The 19,365-nt window shown below is 41.9% G+C and overlaps 2 protein-coding genes across 5 annotated transcripts in view; both read right to left on the reverse strand.

The window, feature by feature from the left end:
- Positions 1-6,060, reverse strand: part of rint1 (RAD50 interactor 1) — a 28,782-nt gene extending 22,722 nt beyond the window's left edge. Inside the window, exons 1-3 of one of the 3 annotated variants that reach the window (XM_008111558.3) lie at positions 5,970-6,060; positions 2,979-3,050; positions 942-1,006 (exon numbers count right to left, since the gene is read on the reverse strand). In XM_008111558.3, the coding sequence (XP_008109765.2) occupies positions 942-1,006; positions 2,979-3,026 (113 nt within the window). In that variant the 5' untranslated portion in view covers positions 3,027-3,050; positions 5,970-6,060. The other 2 variants (XM_003221535.4, XM_008111560.3) reach the window with 2 other exon arrangements.
- Positions 6,061-9,375: 3,315 nt separating this feature from the next.
- pus7 (pseudouridine synthase 7) overlaps positions 9,376-19,365 on the reverse strand; it is a 28,344-nt gene continuing 18,354 nt past the window's right edge. For both annotated transcript variants that reach the window (XM_008111557.2, XM_062981719.1), the window contains 6 exons: positions 16,599-16,759; positions 15,725-15,851; positions 13,769-13,870; positions 12,798-12,927; positions 11,786-11,877; positions 9,376-10,685 (listed from right to left, as the gene is read on the reverse strand). In XM_008111557.2, coding sequence (XP_008109764.2) covers positions 10,549-10,685; positions 11,786-11,877; positions 12,798-12,927; positions 13,769-13,870; positions 15,725-15,851; positions 16,599-16,759 — 749 coding nt within the window. In that variant the 3' untranslated portion in view covers positions 9,376-10,548. The remainder of the gene's footprint in view (positions 10,686-11,785; positions 11,878-12,797; positions 12,928-13,768; positions 13,871-15,724; positions 15,852-16,598; positions 16,760-19,365) is intronic.

The raw sequence follows: 19,365 nt of genomic DNA on the forward strand, positions 1-19,365 counted from the left end.
ATCACATCAAAGTTCATCAAAAGCATTAAATAAAACACATCCCACTAAGCAAGAGTCTGTACGCTTAAGACATCAAAAACATTTTCAAGGGACAGAAAATCCCAGTATTTTCTTTAGAAGAGTAGTTCAGACTGAGAATATATCCGGCATGATTACAGGCCAGTCCAATGAGAAAAAATAATTACACTATTAGTGTACTATCATAAAATTGAGGTACCTTTGTGAGAAAAGACCAATTCACACTGCCCTATTGCTCAAGATAGGAAATTTATGTTTTTTTCCCCTTAGAATTAGGGTAAGTATCCTGTGTGTGCCTTCAAGTTGCTTGTCAGCTTATGGTAAACCTACTAAATTCACAGGGCTTTCTTTGGCAAGGAGTACTCAGAGGTCATTTTCCAGTTCTTTTTTCTAAAATGTAACCAAAGCACCTGGTATTCACTAGTGGCCATTCATTTAAGTACAAACCAGGCTGACCTTGCTTAGCTTCCAATATTAGATAGCATCTGGTGCTTTTAAGGTATTTGACAGGAGCCAAACCAGATGTGAGCCCTCAATGGCGCAGCGGGTTAAACCACTGAGCTGCTGAACTTGCTGACCGAAAGGTTGCCGGTTCGAATCTGGAGAGTGGGGTGTGCTCACACTGTTAGCTCCAGTTTCTGCCAACCTAGCAGTTCGAAAACATGCAAATGTGAGTAAATCAATAGGTACCGCTTAAATTCAAAAAATAGTGCTGTGCATAATGGTGATACTTCCTAGTCACTGATGAATGAGAGGAGACTGTTTTACCAGAAATTTTACTGAATCTTTGCAGGAAGGTTCCAAACATTTTTAAGCTGAAATGTGTCAGTTTTTTTCAAACAAATATCACTGAATAGCAGGCTTGAGATGTGTCTCATTCTATTGATTGCTCTCCGGTTTTTGTTTTCTCTGAGAGTACTTACCAAAAAGGCTCGGCCTCTTCCAAATCTTTTGCATCTTTCTCTGGCTCGTCCTCCTCTTTAGTGTCCTATTAAGAGAGGGGAATCACTATATGAGACATTTGCTTGGCCTGTGATCTGTATCAGCATTTAACAACACTGCAAACTGTTTCTCTCTGTTTTCTTGTCTCCATTTTTGTACCACTTCTAGATGGTCAGGCTAGAATTAATATAATAGTCAGTAGGCCAACTAGATATTTTGCAGTGGCAGTTTATTTGAGACCATCACAATTTCATGGAGAGAAGGAGGAAGGGACATCACTTTCAAGGTGCAGAAAAAAATCTATATAACTGGGAAATTTTTGTGCGTGTCAGGAGTGACTTGAGAAATTGCAAGTCGCTTCTGGTGTGAGAGAATTGGCCGTCTACAAGGACAATGCCCAGGGGACATCCAGATGTTTGATGTTTTACCATCCTTATGAGAGGCTTTTCTCATGTCTCCGCATGAGGAGCTGGAGCTGACAGAAGGAGCTCACTCTCTCCCTGGATTCGACCCGTCAACCTGTCAGTTAGTGGTTTTGCAGGCACAAGGATTTAACCCTTTGCGCCACCGTGGGCTCCTAACTGCGAATTGAGCTTTTGTTTTGAAAGAAACAAAAACAAATGGCCTTCACTTAGACTGAACAAGAATATACTTTAAATCAAAATAAACAATAATATATCTAAGTACTGCCATTAAACTTATGTAAAATGTTATAGCTGGATTCCTGTTATAATGGTATTATATGATACAGAATGGCTACTATGACATCTTCTTTGCTCTCCCTCTGCCAAACAGTTAAACATTTTCTATTGCAATGGGTTTTTAGGAATTGAATGCAAAGAGAAATTAATGGTGATCATCTTCTGGATTTAATTAATTTAAAAAAAATTAGTCAGAAATTCTTTACATGATCTTCCAAAAGTGTTACAGATTGTTTATCTGCATTTTAAAACATACATGCAAATATGCATTTAATGATTTGGTGCGTACTTTAATCTGCATTTGTTTTATCATTTTATGTTCCCAATACAGGAGAAATGCAGGATATAAAGGTATGAACATTGGAACTAATTGAAGCAGCATCAGCAATAGGTGAAGAGGAACAATCCTCTATCTAGTTTTTGAAGATCTATCTCATTAATCAATTGCTCCCAGTCTTTGTAGCACTTAGAAAAGGAATTCAGGAACTGGTGACAACAATAGCATTGTGGGATTCACCCTTGTTAGGTCTAGAGCTCCAAACTCTAAAAGATGCTGAGATGTTAGAGGTGTAGCAGATGTTGGTCACCATCTACTACAATTTTAAGGAAGCATTTGTATGCAGCTCTAAAATGCTGCTCATGCCCAAATAACTTCCCATTTGGAATACCATAATCAGTGAAATGCAAAACAGTCTCTGAAAATAGGTTCAAAATACAATAATTAGATCAGTAAGACTGGGAGAACAGGCTTTAGTACAGTCTTATGACAACTGCATTCATTGTTCACATATATAGGCTCTTGGGACATAGATAGCTGAAGGAGTCTGCTTTCCTGCCACACATTAACTGGAAGATCTGTGAAAAGATCTGCAAAGATGTGCCTTTCTCTGGGTCCCATCACCACTGTGAGGCATATGGAAAATCAACACCGTTTTTCAGTGGTGGCATTTCCGTTGGGGAATTATTTCTCAAAAAACATATTTCTGGCATGGAGATTCATTTTTTTATATTTTCCCAAGTTTTCAAAAAAATTTGTTACATGCTGTGGTTGGTTGCTGTACTTCTGATTGGCCAATTATTGCTTTAGCAGGTTTACTGTTGATATCATTTAAATCGCACTATAAGGTGCTTCAGAAATCACAGAAGCATGTAATAAATGAAGTACAAGAGAGTTAGTAACAGTAAGATGGTAAAATGTATACAAGGCGTATTTCACTCTAATTAGCAACCTTAGTACATGATTAACCAGTGAAAAACAGATGAAGTGAATACAAATATTAGAAATATGCCTAGAAAATGGCAAGTAAATCCACATACCTCTTCGGAGAGCAAAGGTTCTTCACTTTCAAATAATGGTTGTGCCATCTCCACAGAACAAGGTGAAATATTCTGCAATGAAATATTATTTACAATTTGGTTAATTAAAAGTTAGGGACAACTATATGTATATACGATTTTATCTTAAAAGTAATGCCAGAAAATTGAAACAGGGTCAAGAGTAGAGTTGCCAGACTGAAAATTGAAAACTGCACCTGTACCTTTAATGGATATACAGAAGAGAAATTATGCTGTGCAACCTGCTGAGATTTCCTCCTCTATGAAACCATTAAAGCAGGGGTCCCCAAACTTTTTAAACAGGGGGCCAGTTCACAATCTTTCGGACCATTGGAGGGCCGGACTATAGTTGACCACCGAGCAATTATTATTATTATTATTAATAATAATAACAGCAATAATAATAAAAAGAGGGTTGGAAGAGACCCTTTGGGCCATTGAGTCCAATCCCCTTCTGCCTTTGTACACCAAAAGCACAAGCAAAGCACCCCTGACAGATGGCCACCCAGCCTCAATGCTAATAATAATAATAATAATAATAATAATAATAATAATAATAATAATAAAGAGGGTTGGAAGAGACCCTTTGGGCCATTGAGTCCAATCCCCTTCTGTCTTTGTGCACTGAAAGCACAAGCAAAGCACCCCTGACAGATGGCCACCCAGCCTCAATGCTAATAATAATAATAATAATAATAATAATAATAATAATAATAATAAAAACAGTAATAATAACAGCAATAATAATAAAAAAGAGGGTTGGAAGAGACCTTTTGGGCCATTGAGTCCAATCCCCTTCTGCCTTTGTACACCGAAAGCACAAGCAAAGCACCCCTGACAGATGGCCACCCAGCCTCAATGATAATAAATAATAATAATAATAATAATAATAATAATAATAATAATAAAGAGGGTTGGAAGAGACCCCTTGGGCCATTGAGTCCAATCCCCTTCTGCCTTTGTACACCGAAAGCACAAGCAAAGCACCCCTGACAGATGGCCACCCAGCCTTAATGTTAATAATAATAATAATAATAATAATAATAATGGTTAGCCCAACCCACTTCTGCCCTTTTGCCGTGGGGGCCGGATAAATGGCTTCAGTGGGCCGCATCCGGCCCCCGGGCCTTAGTTTGGGGACCCCTGCATTAAAGGAACAGTAGGTCTCTCCAGTTTTTATTCTGGCAACTAGAGTCAAATTTATATATGTGCGATATGTTGCAATTCTGAGAATGAGCCAAAAAAGTGCAGTAGCTGGGTATAGGTGGAGTAGGGACTCTGTCAATTTATGTCAAATTCATGCCTATTCGTCAAACACACGTTGGAATAACCAGGTTTTCAATTCTTTCAGGAATGTGGCCAAGGCGACTTCATAAAGACAAAGATCCATCTAGAGGAAAAGTATTCTTATCATACATCAAGGGAACCACTGACCACATAGGAAAACTAATGAAGAAACATAACCTACAAAAAATCTACAGACACACCAAGATAACTCAACAAATACTAAGGATAAAAGGGATCCTCTCATCACTGCAGGAGTCTACCATATACCATGAAGCTTTTTTTTTTCTCGTGTCAGGAGCGACTTGAGAAATTCCAAGTCGCTTCTGGTGTGAGAGAATTGCCCATCTGCAAGGACGTTGCCAAAGGGATTTCCGGATGTTTTTGATGTTTTACCATCCTTTTGGGAGGCTTCTCTCAATTCCCCGCAGGGGGAGCTGGAGCTGACAGAGGGAGCTCACCCACTCTCCCTGGATTCGAACAAGCAACCTTCAGGTCAGCAACCCAACACTCTAGTCAGCAGTCTTGCTGGCACAGGGTTTAACCAGGAGCCCCCGGTGGCATAGTGGGTTAAAGCCTTGTGACTTGAAGGTTGGGTTGCTGACCTGAAGGCTGCCAGGTTCGAATCCAACCCGGGGAGAGCGAGGATGAGCTCCCTCTATGAGCTCCAGCTCCTTGCAGGGACATGAGAGAAGCCTCCCACAAGGATGATAAAAACATCAAAAACATCCGGGCATTTCCTGGGCAACGTCCTTGCAGACAGCCAATTCTCTCACACCAGAAGTGACTTGCAGTTTCTCAAAGTCACTTCTGACATTAAAAAATGGGTTTAACCCATTGCGTCACCAGGATACCACCTACCAGTCTACCTAGGTACCACCAAATGCAGCACCCAGACATGAATCAAAGAACACAAAAGGCACTGCAGACTAATACCACTAGATAAGTCGGCCATAGCAGAGCACTTGATGAACCAGCCTGGATGCAGAATATTATTTGAGAAAACAGAAATGCTGGGCCACTCTGACAACCATCATGTCAGACTACAGAGAAGCCACTGAAATCCATAAGCATGTGGACAATTTCAAGAGAAAGGAGGAAACCATGAAAATGAACAACAGCTGGCAACCAGTATTAAAAAAAACACCAGAATCAAGACAGCAAATAAAAAACACCACTCAAAAACAGGGGAATTCCAGACAGGAAACAACCAAGTGCCAATCAACACCTCCCAAACATAGGATGCCCCCAGGCAGCAACAGCCAGGCTTTGAAATTGCAGTAGTGCTAATCAAGGTGGCCAACTGCAACATTCACACTTGTCTCAAACAGACAAGAGTTCTTTCTCCCACTCTGAACATTCCACAGATATATATACACCCCACTTGCCTCACCCCACAGACCTCACGGCCTCTGAGGATGCTACATATGCAGGCAAAACGTCAGGAGAGAGTGCTACTGGAAAATGGTCATGGTGCCCGGAAAACTCACAGCGACCCAGTGGTCCTGCCACGAAAGCCTTCGACAACACACACAGAACCTATCTTGTCTGTAACTTGCGGGCTGCCTGTATCTTTTCCAAAGTGTTTGGGACTGGAAATATTTGGGATCTCCTCCTTTTTTGGAATACCTGCATCTGTACATGCATAATGAAGTGTCTTGGGGATGGGGCCCAAGTCTACACACTCACCGGCGGCCTCCAGGTTTAAGCCACGCCCCCTTCGTTTGCCCCGCCCCCCGCAGCGACGCGTCAGCAGCAAACTCTCCCAAACCCCACAGTCCTCCCTCCCTCCCTCCAGGCGAGTAGCAACGCGAGAACGGAGAGCGGCACGAGCTCCAACAGCCCCGCCTCCTCGCTCCTCACGTGACCATCACAGCTGCCTCCTTGCCTGGACGAGGAAGCGTAGAACTACAACCCAACTTCCGTCTTGGTTTCCGGAGCCATTTTACTCCCCGAGGCGGAAGTGACGACAGCCATAACATTACAAAAAGGGGGCGGGGTAGGTGAGAGGAATCCTACTGTGGCGAAGCTGGGGTTACTACCGTGTTACTTGTGCCTCCAAGCTGCCTGTTGATTTGTGGCGACCCCATGAGTTTCATAAGGTTTGGCTTAGGTCAGGAATACTCAAGCCCCTTCGAGGTCCCTTCTACACAGCTGTGTAAAATTCAGATTATCTGATTTGAACTGGATTACAGTAGAATCTCACTTATCCAACATTCGCTTATCCAACGTTCTGGATTATCCAACGCATTTTTATAGACAATGTTTTCAATACATCATGATATTTTGGTGCTAAATTTGTAAATACAGTAATTACTATGTAGCATTACTGCCTATTGAACTTTTTCTGTCAAATTTGTTGTATAACATGATGTTTTGGTGCTTAATTTGTAATATCATAACCTAATTTGGTGTTTAATAGGCTTCTCTTTAATCTCTCATTATCCAACATATTCGCTTATCCAACGTTCTGCCGGCCCGTTTATGTTGGATAAGTGAGACTCTACTGTATATGGCAGTGTAGACTAAAGGCCCTCCTAGGGCCTTTCCACAGTCATATAATCCAGAACATCATGGCAGAAAATCCCACAATATCTGCTTTGAACTGGGTTATCTGAATCCACACTGCCATCAAAGCAGCAAATGTGGGAGTTTATTCAGCTGTGTGGAAGGGGCCCCAGATGGGCCCTATATCCCAGGACCTGATCCCAGGTTTGGTTTATCCCAGATTATCTGGCAGTGTGGACTCATATGATCCAGTTTAAAGCAGAAAACCTGGGATCAGATCCTGGGATATAGGGCCCGTCTGGAAGGGCCCTCAGAGAATCCAGTTTAAAGATAATGTGGATTATCTGGCAGTGTAGAAGGGTCCTCAGCAGGCCCATAGCCAGAAAAAAAATTGGGGGGGGGTGACCTTTTTTTAGCGAATCGTGAAGAGTAGTTTCATAACGCAAAATAATTTAGAAATTGGGCTCCATCGATAAACTTCAGTAGACACTCATGGTGATTTGGTTAATCAGTTAAAATTTATGTATAAACCAGGTTTTTTTTTAACCTGAAAAATTTCAGAGGGGAGGTGAACCCCTAACCCCCCCCCCCCCCCCTTGGCTACAGCCCTGGTCCTCAGGGTCCTTCTACACTGCCATAGAAAATCCAGATTATCTGCTTTGAAGTGGATTATGGCAGTGTAGACTCATACTCTACTTCAGGGCCTCAGAGGTGATTTTGCCAGTTCCCACGCTTCTTTTACATTGCTATATAATCCAGATTATCAAAGCAGATAATCCATATTATCTACTTTGAAATGAATTATATAAATCTACATCGCCATTTAATCCAGTTCAAAGCAAATAATCTGGATTTTATATGGCCCTAGTGTCTGTGCTGGCTCTGCTTAGTTTCCATAATCTGATGGAAATCTAGTGTCTACTGCATCAGGCCTCCTAGCACCTTATGAGCTTCCCAAAAATAGAGGCACTAAAGATAATTTTTTTTAAAATAGCCCTAATTTGGGTCTTGGGATCTTTTTACTTGCCAGGTGTCCCTATGGGAAGTTTCTTCCTTGATGGCCAGGTGACCCTTATAAAGGATAGTTCCCTATTAAAGACTTAGAAAGTCTTTCATTTTATACAGACAGAACAAGATGCTCCCAAAATCTTGGATTGTGGCACGTGAGCCTTCCATAAAGACAGAAACAGGTCCCTATGTTGTTTATGAGTGTGCGCCGTGCAATCATTTTACAGAAATATAAATGCTTAGGTTGGTATTCAGCTGGAACACAGAGCTTATTAAAAGTGATTTCTGAATTGTTGGCTCTGCATGCATCAATTTCAACTGCCCTATGCTGCTATTTAGACATTTGCTGATAAGCAAATTTTATCGTTGAGACCACCCATGCCGAAAGGCGCTGGGGGAGATCGGCAAGTCCTTAGTGTCACTTCAGGAAGTCTGGGGGACTTCCTGAAGTCTTTTGTTCTGTGAAGATAGAAGGCCAACGCCCTGCAGATGAAAAGGAGCGAGTGCTCCATATCCTGTGCCATATGGAAAGCAGAAGCGACCTTCCGGAGACAGGCAATGTCTGTTTGAAGCACCACCTTATCATGATGAAACCAAAGGTAAGGTTCATTGGCTCGAAGTTCACACAGCTCGCTGGATCTATGTGCAGTGGTAACTGTGACCAAAAAGGAGATCTTCCATGAGAGATGGGAGAGGTCAGCAGAAGCCATAAGCTTTGTGAGGACAGAAAGCATGAGGTTAAGGTGCCAAGATAGGGGTGGAGGGGAGACTGGTGGCCGGAGGTTCCGGTATCCCCTGAGGAAGAGTTGTACCAGAAGGTCTTTGAACCAAGACGAGCCACCTTCCTTACAACGGTAGGCAGAAAGAGCGGTGAGGTTATATTTCAGCAATGAGCCATCCACCAGTGATTCCAGGAAGTTAAGTAGGAGGGAGGTAGGAACTTGCAAGGGCTGCACACCTCACTGGCATGTGAATGTGGTGAAGTAACTCTGCTTCGTAGGAACATTGCGTTGCATGTCCCTTTTTCCCCACTGCCTCCAACTTCTTCACCTTCTTGTCAGAGGCCGCTCGGTGTTCACTCATGGCCTCAGGGAGAAGGGCCTTTTCATACTGCAAGGCCTTCAACCGCAGCTCCCAATTCTTATGGGCATGTGGCATGAACGCCTTGCAGGCTGGGCACAACTGCACTGAGTTTCCCCCCACAGGACACACATTTTTTGAAAACTGCTGTAGCCATTTATACAGACTGCGTCTAGGACTCCAGATAGAAGAGTAGCCATTAATCGGTCCGAGTCAGGGAGGGAGATAGTAGCCAAAATCCATAGATCAGTCCGAGTTGTAAGGTAAGTTGTTTTTTTTTTAAAAGAGGTTCCTCACACTGCTGCAAACCAGGGGAAAAAGGAACTAAGGGCTACGACCCCTCCCACAGCCTAGACTGCCTCCTGGGGAAGGTGGGCGGGGCTATAGCCACAGCCCTAAACCTTTCCAGAGGTTTCCACTGATCGCTGCACAGGTGCACCAACTACCATATATGCTCATTTCATCAGACACAATGAAGGAGAAACACACAACACAAATGTCAAATTCAGAAGGACTATTTAATCCTGTCATGCTAGGAAATAGGTTTTCCTAGTTTATCCATTGCCTGCAACAGACAAACCATGTATGTTGGAACCAAACAACAATAATTAAGGAAACACATCCATAGTTCATCGGCTGTTTTACAAGTAGAAACAGGTTGAAAAAAGATGCAACCATTTAATAGTTGCAGCCCAAATAAAAGCAGTTACATATTTTTACATAAAGACATGGACATCATGACAAGGGAAATAGTTGTAACCCCAGATCCTGTCAGCAATCTTAAGGCTAAATATATCTATTTTCTAGATATAAATGTAGATTCATCAATATTCTATCCTAATTGGTATCACAGAACTGAGCATGCTTGCAATCAGTTTTATTTAGTACCAAACTCAGGAAGACATCTACCACCATATTTGATAAAACATTTTGAATATTGGGTTGCTGTGAATTTCCTGGACTGTATGGGCATGTTCCAGAAGCATTATCTCCTGGCGTTTCGCCCATATCTATGGCAGACATTCTCAGAGATTGTGAGGTCTGTTGGAAACTAGGCAAGTGAGGTTTATATATCTGTGGAATGTCTAGGGTGGGAAAAAGGACTCTTATCTGTTTGAGGCAAGTGTAACTATTTCAGTTGGCCACCTTGATCAGAACTTGCAACGTTCAAAGTTGCCTCAAACAGACGAGTTCTTTCTCCCACCCTGAACATTCCAGATATATAAACCTCACTTGCCTAGTTTCCAACAGACCTCCCAATCTCTGAGGATGCCTGCCATAGATGTGGGTGAAACATTAGGAGAGAATGCTTCTGGAACATGGCCATTCAGCCCAGAAAATTCACAGCAACCCTGTGATTCTGGCCATGAAAGCCTTCGACAACACATTTTGAATATTTCTGAAGACCTGAAATCACAGACAAAGCCATCAATTTTTCTTCAGGCCGGTCATGTTACAACCTGCAATTAGCTCCAGCACCATGTTTGCTTTGACAGTTTGAAAACCCAATTTTTTATACTTTTGACAAACATTGTTTTGCAACAGATTTTAAATCATATACATTAAGCGAATACAAAAATACATTTTAATTAGAAAGTACTTGGGGTGAAAAAGTACTAAATAAGAACAAATTTTCATGTTAAAACTTTTATCCAATCAATGCAAACGAGCATTAGCGTAACCATATTGTATTTAGCTGTGTCTGTTTTTTTATGCTCGTGTCCATCTTTAGCACTTCTCGAATGGCCATTGTGGCATAAGTAGATGGTGGAAGGGAGAAGTCCATCTTCAGAGCCTTGTATTTGCCTTCTGTGGAAAAAAACATATCTATTTAAACCACTGTAATAACCACCCATGATACATTTTTTCTGTTCTTAATATCACTGCCAAGATCTTAGAGTTGAAGGTATCTCACAGCCTGCTTTAACAATCTGAAAGCATAGTGATAGACATGATTTACAAGTAGCAACACCATCCTCAGCTTCATTGTTTACATCAAGATACCAAATTTAGTCTGGGATGATTTGTATTAAAAAAAAATTCATGTCAGGAGCAACTTGAGAAACTGTAAGTTGCTTCTGGTGTGAGAGAAATGATGTGTAGAGAAATGCATATCCTCATCTGCAGGAATCCCATAGCTTGATTACTGAGCGAAATCAAGGGAAAATTTTCTCACTCTGGGTGGGAGTCTTCATCTCAGTTGAGATGGAAGTTCACACTCATCTACAACAGCCCACCCAGAGAATGACAGCTCTTGGAAATATCTTCCTTTCTTTTGTGTCAAACTGTAACTACAGGAGCTATATTGTAGTGTTAAATCTATCTGTGGAAGCAGGAACAGTAAAAATGAATGAAACAAATCTACCCCTCCTATTAATGGCCTACTCAGTCAATTTTAACCATGAATTTTAAACTCAGTGTTTACTGTATTTTAATCTTTGTTCTGTGTATTTTATTCTGTGTATTTCATAGAAATACATTTTAATGTATGAATTTTACATAATGTTTCATGATTATGTCTTTTAACTATGTTGTGGCTCCACCTTGAGAAGAGGCAGGTAAGAAATAAATTATTGTGATTAATGAGGTTAACAACTCTTCTAGAAACAGGGAGCAAAGTACTAAGAGTTCTGCCCAATCTGCCTTTCAAGTAGAGAAGCATTTCAACGGCAACCTTGATTCCAATATTTTTTCGTATTTGCTGAAATAGGCCATCTCTTATTCAGCTCTATTATTTCTTTCCACAAAGAAATTCCCATTTAACGTATCTTAATATTCAAGAATTTCTGAGAGTGGAAGCAACAAAATGTGGAATAATTCACTAATTTGTACAACCTTTAGTGTTAAACAATTAAGATTTGTCTGCATACACAATGGATGTATAAACATACCTCGGTTTACAGACATACCTGTTGCAAGAACTGCAGGTGTTTTTCCTTCCATTTTATCTAAGTCAGTGGTAAATAATGGAATTTTGGGATCATCATATGCAACCAACTCCCTTTATAAAAATAGAAAATGAGATTTAAAATGGATTTGGCAACCTTGAGAATGTGCAGAGGCAGGAATCATGCTGTCCCCCAGGGGATGTTGGATTGCCGCACTGAACATGTTGTCAACTGCTTGTAACTCCAGACCAACAATATCTGGCGGGCTGCACAATTCCCATCCCGACAAACAGAAATCCATATTCTGAGACTGATGTAAGCCATAGCTATTTTACAATACATATGTGTAAAACAGTGGAATGCAATCCCACATGTCAACTTAAGGACTGTAAAATGTTTTGAGAAGGAAACAAGTCTCCTGCAGTTTGCAAAGCTATCCTACTTGGTTTCATTTGATACCAACAGCATTTGTCCAAGCAGCTTTACAGTTTTATTACCTATACAGTAGAGTCTCACTTATCCAACACTCGCTTATCCAACGTTCTGGATTATCCAACGCATTTTTGTAGTCAATGTTTTCAATACATCGTGATATTTTGATGCTAAATTCGTAAATATAGTAATTACTACATAGCATTACTGTGTATTGAACTACTTTTTCTGTCAAATTTGTTGTCTAACATGATGTTTTGGTGTTTAATTTGTAAAATCATAACCTTATTTGATGTTTAATAGTCTTTTCCTTAATCTCTCCTTATTATCCAACATATTCGCTTATCCAACGTTCTGCCGGCCCGTTTATGTTGGATAAGTGAGACTCTACTGTACTTTAAATTATGAGTCTAATGTTATTCCTTCTCACAAAAACAAAAATGAGTACTCTCTTTCTACCATGTATCCCTCATTCTAACTGGAACATTTGCATTCCAATGGAAGAGGAAAAGGTGGTGGTGGTGGGGGGGTTAAGATCAAGGGATAAAAATCAAAAGCTCCTCCCAGGGTCATTGGCCATTATACTCTGCTTTCTACTTACCAGCTTACATGCTGAGGACGGATGATAACCTTTCTGTAGGCTCCTGATAATGAATAGTCTCGAATTTTATGCTTCATGTTATTGATGTCCAAATTGTCTGCAGCTAAGATTTCTTTGTAGGCTTCCCCAACTGTCATGACAAAGACATGTTTATATAAGCACTAAATAAGCCGTTTACATTCAGATTTAATAATACAGTAGAGTCTCACTTATCCAAGCCTCACTTATCCAAGTTTCTGGATTATCCAAGCAATTTTTGTAGTCAATGTTTTCAATATATCGTGATATTTTGGTGCTAAATTCATAAATACAGTAATTACAACATAACACTACTGCGTATTGAACTACTTTTTCTGTCAAATTTGTCGTATAACGTGATGTTTTGGTGCTTAATTTGTAAAATCATAACCTAATTTGATGTTAAATAGGCTTTTCCTTAATCCTTCCTTATTATCCAAGATATTCGCTTATCCAGCGTTCTGCCGGCCCGTTTAGCTTGGATGAGTGAGACTCTACTGTAATACTAAAACTTTATTTATATACTGCCCTACCTCCTCGAGGGACTCAGAGCAGTTTCCAATAAAACAGGAAACATACAACAAGTTAAAACCATATAGCAATTAGAACATAATACCACTTAAATATAAATGCATGAGACATATAGTCATATAACCAAGATTTAAAACCAATGACAAAACTCAATAAAAAACCCAGATATAGTGACCAGGAGGCATTCAGAATAAATACACAACTGAAGATTCCATAAATGAACACCACAGCTGCACTGCCAACCAACTTGGTTCATTCATCTTCCCCATTATAGTTTTGATATTAAAATACACGATCAGTCATAAAAGGAAGTGCTTTGTTATACAAAGTTACAAAAACCTTCATCCTAAGTACTATCAACTGCTTCAGCCACTCCAAGACATGGATTTATAATCAGCTTCTGACATAAAAAGAGTTCTTACTTTTATGCTTTGGATAGATAACATCAAAACCAGGCAATGGCATAACAATATCATGGATGGTGTAATTGTCAGCCTCTGACTCCTCAATATAAGTAGCAGTACCTAAAAATATGAAAAGGTTTTCTAGTCACTTGCAGATTCCTAAACCATTTCAGCCATTACTTTTTGAGAAACCTTGTTTCAAAAACATCTCGTACATTAGAAAGAGAAATCCCATACACCATGTAAACCAGTGGTTCTCAAACTAATGCCGTAACCCCTAAATATAGTTCCTCATGTTGTAGTACGCCCCAACTATAAAATTATTTTCGCTGCTACTTTATAACTGTAATTTTGCTACTGTTGTGAATCGTAATGTAAATATCTGATATGCAGGATGTATTTTCATTGTTACAAATTGGACATAATTAAAGCATAGTGATTAATCACAAAAACAACATGTTTGGGGGGAGTATGGACAATGGATGATGGGATTTGCAGTACCTTCAACCGATTCAGCTCTGACTTCCACAGACCACTGAGACCCGTACAAATTACAGACCTGGACCAGACTTGGCATACAGAACTCCCATGACCAACAGAAAATACTGGACATGTTTGGGGAAAATAGACCTTAACATTTGGGAGTTGCAGTTGCACCTGCAATCAAAGAGCATTCTGAACTGCACCATCAATGGAATTAAACTAAACTTGGCATACAGAACTCCAATGACTAACAGAAAATACTGGAGAGGTGTGGGGAAAATAGATCCGGACATTTGGGAATTGTAGTTGCACCTGCAATCAAAGAGCATTCTGAACTGCACCAACAATGGCACTGAACTAAACTTGGCATATTTACTTTGCTGCTTCTTTGTGCCGCTTCTGGCACTCTGTGGGCCCCATGGCTTGCGGAGATGGTGCATGGGAGGCAGCGGCAGACCCTTTGCTCCCTGCTCCACACGTCGCTGCCTCCAAGGCCAGAGCGGTGATGCCACCTCCTGCCTCCTTTTTAGGCCCAGCTGGGGTCCTCTTTCCCGCGGTGGCTTTGGACACGGCATCCTGACTGGGCCTAAAAAGAAAACCGGAGGCACCCCGGTTGAGGCAGAAAGGAGGCAGCCTCCTTTCTGGTGTCAGCCAGGGTGCCTCCGGCCCCCTGTTTAGGCCCAGCCACCGCCTCCGGCCTCCTTGGCTCTCCCTGGCTCAAGGAGGGGCCCTAGCACCCATTCTGAGGAAACGGGGCCTAAGGAGGCGGCACCAGGATCCCTCTCAGATGGTCAACCAACCCCTCTGGGGGTCGTGACCCCCAGGTTGAGAACTGCTGATGTAGACCGAAGACTAGACAGCAAAGAAATTGAACAGATCTTAATAAATTCTCAGGATCACCTCCTTTCTAAACATAGATCTATATAGTTTATGCTATTTCAAGTAAAAGACTAAGATGAGTTTCTAACTCTCTTGAGCTATGGGAGGGGAAATCATGCCCCTCTTAATTTTGCCAATGCAAGCTAACTAGATCTCAGTTTATGATTGTGACTATGTCTCAACCAGGTTATATACACTGTAGAATCCCCAGCAAATACCTGCCTCTTTCTTCTCTGTTTTATTTAAAGTCAAACATTGCAGCAACCTCTCACTGGACTCTTTTCAAGGCTTCTTATGGAGAACTACAGAGAGCACGACCCCATTGCCACTTTCATGGAAGGAGGTAGGAAAAAAACAAAGCTCATAACAAGGGGAGATCATCTGCATCCCACTGCATTCACAGTGAAACAAGGAAGAACTTGGATGTAGAACTGGGCGAAATGTATATAAACATACAAGCTTTTTTGATGTAAAGAAAACCATGTCATATTTGGTGAGGGTCGTGAACTTGCTCATTATGGGATTTAAGTACAAGAAATCAACAGGCTGTACCAAAATGCTTTGTAAACTCAGTGCAATATACCTTGACACGAATCAATGTTGACAGATTACCTCCTTTTAGCACAAGATCTCCAGGTACAGCTTTAAGACCATATTCTTCTATCCGCTTGCTCACCATGTTATTCCACACATAACTCTGATAGCTATGAATATACATCAAACGATTATTTCTTGGTATCTGTAGACATTTCAAAAAGGCAGTTATTCAGCAAAGAACAATTGCTATGATTCATTTTCTAATTACAGCTCAAATTTTAGAGATTGAAATTTAAGGACTGAGTATCACAAAAATACAGTAACATGCTAGGCATGCAGCCATATATCTATTTATTTAATTATGCTAGCAAGCATCTGACCTACCCAAGTGATCCACAACCTGGCTAATAGCAATGGAAATTGTGAAAGTATAATAAAATGCTGTAATACAACAATGACATGCAAAATGAAAGGGCAGATGAAAGCAGACCCATATAAATAAGCAGTTAGAAACAACTGCTGCATATTTATATTTCAAGCTATGGGCTAAAGGCTTACCATAAATACAAATTGCTTTGCAAAAGGAAGTTGGCAAGATGTTCTAGAACCTGTCAGCGGCCATCAAGTAGTACAATATCATAATTTAATTATTACGTCTTGGAGATTGTAGTTTGGTGAGGCACCAGTATTCTTGGGCAATGGAGGCTAAAGACAAAACTACAATTCCCATAATTCTATAGTATTGAGCAGTTAAAATGGTGCCAAACCACATTAATCCTACACTGTAGATGCATTCTGAGCCAGGGCTTTGCAAAGAACTTCCTGGCCATTGTAGATTCCCCCACCCAGAACTCCAGAGCCCACTCCTGATCCTCAAGGTACTTTCTCAGACATGTTCAAAGTTCAGGAAACTGAACCACAAAAATCACCACAAAATCTCCACACTCACTATGCCAAACGCAGAGACTATATTCTTCAGTCCATACTTTGAAAGTCCCCGAAGCAACTGTCCTTCCACACATCTTTTCACAGGCAATTTCCTGAGAGCTGCGGCTGGATCTTTAGTTTTTGCCCACTCTTCTCGACATTTGACTAAGTAGCCCTTTTCAGCTGCAACAAATGATTGCATTCAAGGTCAGTGCTTTTAACAACAGATATTGATTGTTTTTAAAGAATGCTTGAAGAACACAATAAAAGACACATAGACTTAAATCAAGTGTATCCACACACCAAGTTCCCTCCAATGATATTGTTCTTTTTAAGCTAACTCCTGCAACAGCGGTAAACATGTCATATTGCAAAACCTCACCCCACCTACCCAAGGTAACTATTTTCAATTGCTGCGGTACAGTTGGGCCTCAGTACCCAAGGATTTAACCATCCAATACTTTTAAAAGTTTGATTTGTATATCTATTTAATATACCTATACAACCTGGAGTCACATAAAAAATTCACAGGCAAAAAAGGTCACAAGCTCATTAGGCATTTTCTGCAGATTTTGGAAAATAAATTCCATTTAGCTTATCTTATATCTCTTTTTGTCTTCGACTGACCTTGATTTAGAAATGATCCCTATTATGCTGACCATCCTACAATTTGACCCTGACAGTGCCCAACCTTGAATTTGCATAGTTGGTTGTTGTCTCATCTCCTTCTTGAACAGATAATAATAATAACTTTGTTTTTATACCCCGCCCCATCTCCCCGAAGGGACTCGGGGCAGCTTACATGGGGCCAGGCCCGATAAACAAATAACAGTAACAAAGCAATAAAACAATTATCCCAGTAAAAAACACCAACATCAATAAAAACAATCATTAAAATCAACAAGCAGGATACAGTGTTAAAAACAGGAGACTAATTCGTAGATCCCAGGCGAAATGCAGAGTGTTGCGAAATGGGAAAAGGAAATCTCAAGTTGAATGGACAATAAAGTGCGGTATAAAATGGCAAGACAACAACAATGGGACTATTATGGAATGGACAGATAGATCAATCCAGCAACAACTAAACATCGAAGGCCTTTTGGAAGAGCCAGGTTTTTAAGCTCTTCCGGAAGGAGAGGAGGGTAGGGGCCTGCCTGATCTCTCTAGGTAGAGAGTTCCAAAGCCGGGGGGCCACGACGGAGAAGGCCCTCTCTCTCGTCCCCACCAACCGCGACTGTGAGGGTGGTGGGAGCGAGAGAAGGGCCTCCTCCGATGAGCGAAGAGAACGTGTAGGTTCATAGAGGGAGATGCGGTCTCTAAGGTAGGTGGGTCCCAAACCGTTTAGGGCTTTGTAGGTGATAACCTGCACCTTGAATTGGGCCCGGAAAGTAAATGGCAGCCAGTGAAGCTCGTTAAACAGAGGCGTTGAACGCGCCCTGTAATTCGCTCCGGTTAGAAGCCTGGCTGCCGAACGCTGTACTAGTTGTAATTTCCGGGCCGTCTTCAAAGGCAGACCCACGTAGAGCACATTGCAACAGTCCAGTCTAGAGGTAACTAAGGCATGGACCATCCTGGTCAGATCAGACTCCTCGAGGTACGGTCGCAGCTGGCGCACAAGTTTTAGTTGTGCAAAGGCCCTCCCGGCCACGGCCGACACCTGAGCCTCAAGCGTCAGCCCCGAATCCAGGAGGACCCCCAAGCTGCGGACCTGCGCCTTCAGGGGGAGTGCGACCCCATCAAGCACAGGTTGCCACCCAATACCCCGATCAGACGTATGACTGACCTGGAGGACCTCTGTCTTGTCGGGATTAAGTCTCAGTTTGTTCACCCTCATCCAGGCCAACACAGCGGCCAGACACTGGTCCAGAATCCGAGGGGCTTCCTTGGATTTAGGTGGAAAAGAGTAGTAGAGTTGGGTGTCATCCGCGTAGAGATGGCACCGTACTCCAAAACTCCGGATGACCTCTCCCAGCGGTTTCATGTAGATGTTAAAAAGCATGAGGGACAAAATAGAACCTTGCGGGACCCCACAGGTCAATGGCCAGGGGTCCGAGCAGGTGTCCCCCAGCTTCACCAACTGGGAACGACCCTCCAGAAAGAACTGGAGCCACTGCAGTGCAGTACCCCCAAGGCCCATCCCAGAGAGCCGCCCCAGAAGGATACCATGGTTGATGGTATCGAAAGCCACTGAGATGTCCAAGAGAACCAGCAGGGTCACACTCCCCCTGTCCAGCTCCCTGCGGAGGTCATCCACCAAGGCGACCAAAGCCGTCTCGGTACTGAACCCAGGCCTGAAGCCAGACTGTGATTGGTCCAGAAAATCCGTATCTTCCAAGAATCCCTGGAGCTGAGAGGCAACCACCCGCTCCAAGACCTTGCCCAAGAATGGTAGGTTAGAGATTAGCCTGTAGTTACAAGGATTGGTCGGATCTAATGAGGCCTTCTTCAAAATAGGCCTTACCACGGCTTGTTTTAGCCTGGATGGAAATTTGCCCTGCCCCAAAGAGGCATTAATTATTGCCACAAACCAATCAACTAACCCACCACTGGCCTGTTTTAAAAGCCAAGATGGGCAGGGATCTAGGGCACAGGTAGTCGCCCTTACCGCTCCAAGAATCTTGTCCACATCATCAGGTTGCACAAACTGAAACGAATCCCACAAGATCGAACAGACAGTTGCCTCGGTTACCTCACCTGGCAATGCTTCAAGACTGGCGTCCAAGTCGGAACGAATCTGAGCGACTTTGTCTGCAAAATGGTGAGCGAACTCGCTATACCGAGTTGCCGAG

This window comes from Anolis carolinensis, chromosome 5 (genome assembly GCF_035594765.1).
Source record: "Anolis carolinensis isolate JA03-04 chromosome 5, rAnoCar3.1.pri, whole genome shotgun sequence".
Taxonomy (NCBI): domain Eukaryota; kingdom Metazoa; phylum Chordata; class Lepidosauria; order Squamata; family Dactyloidae; genus Anolis; species Anolis carolinensis.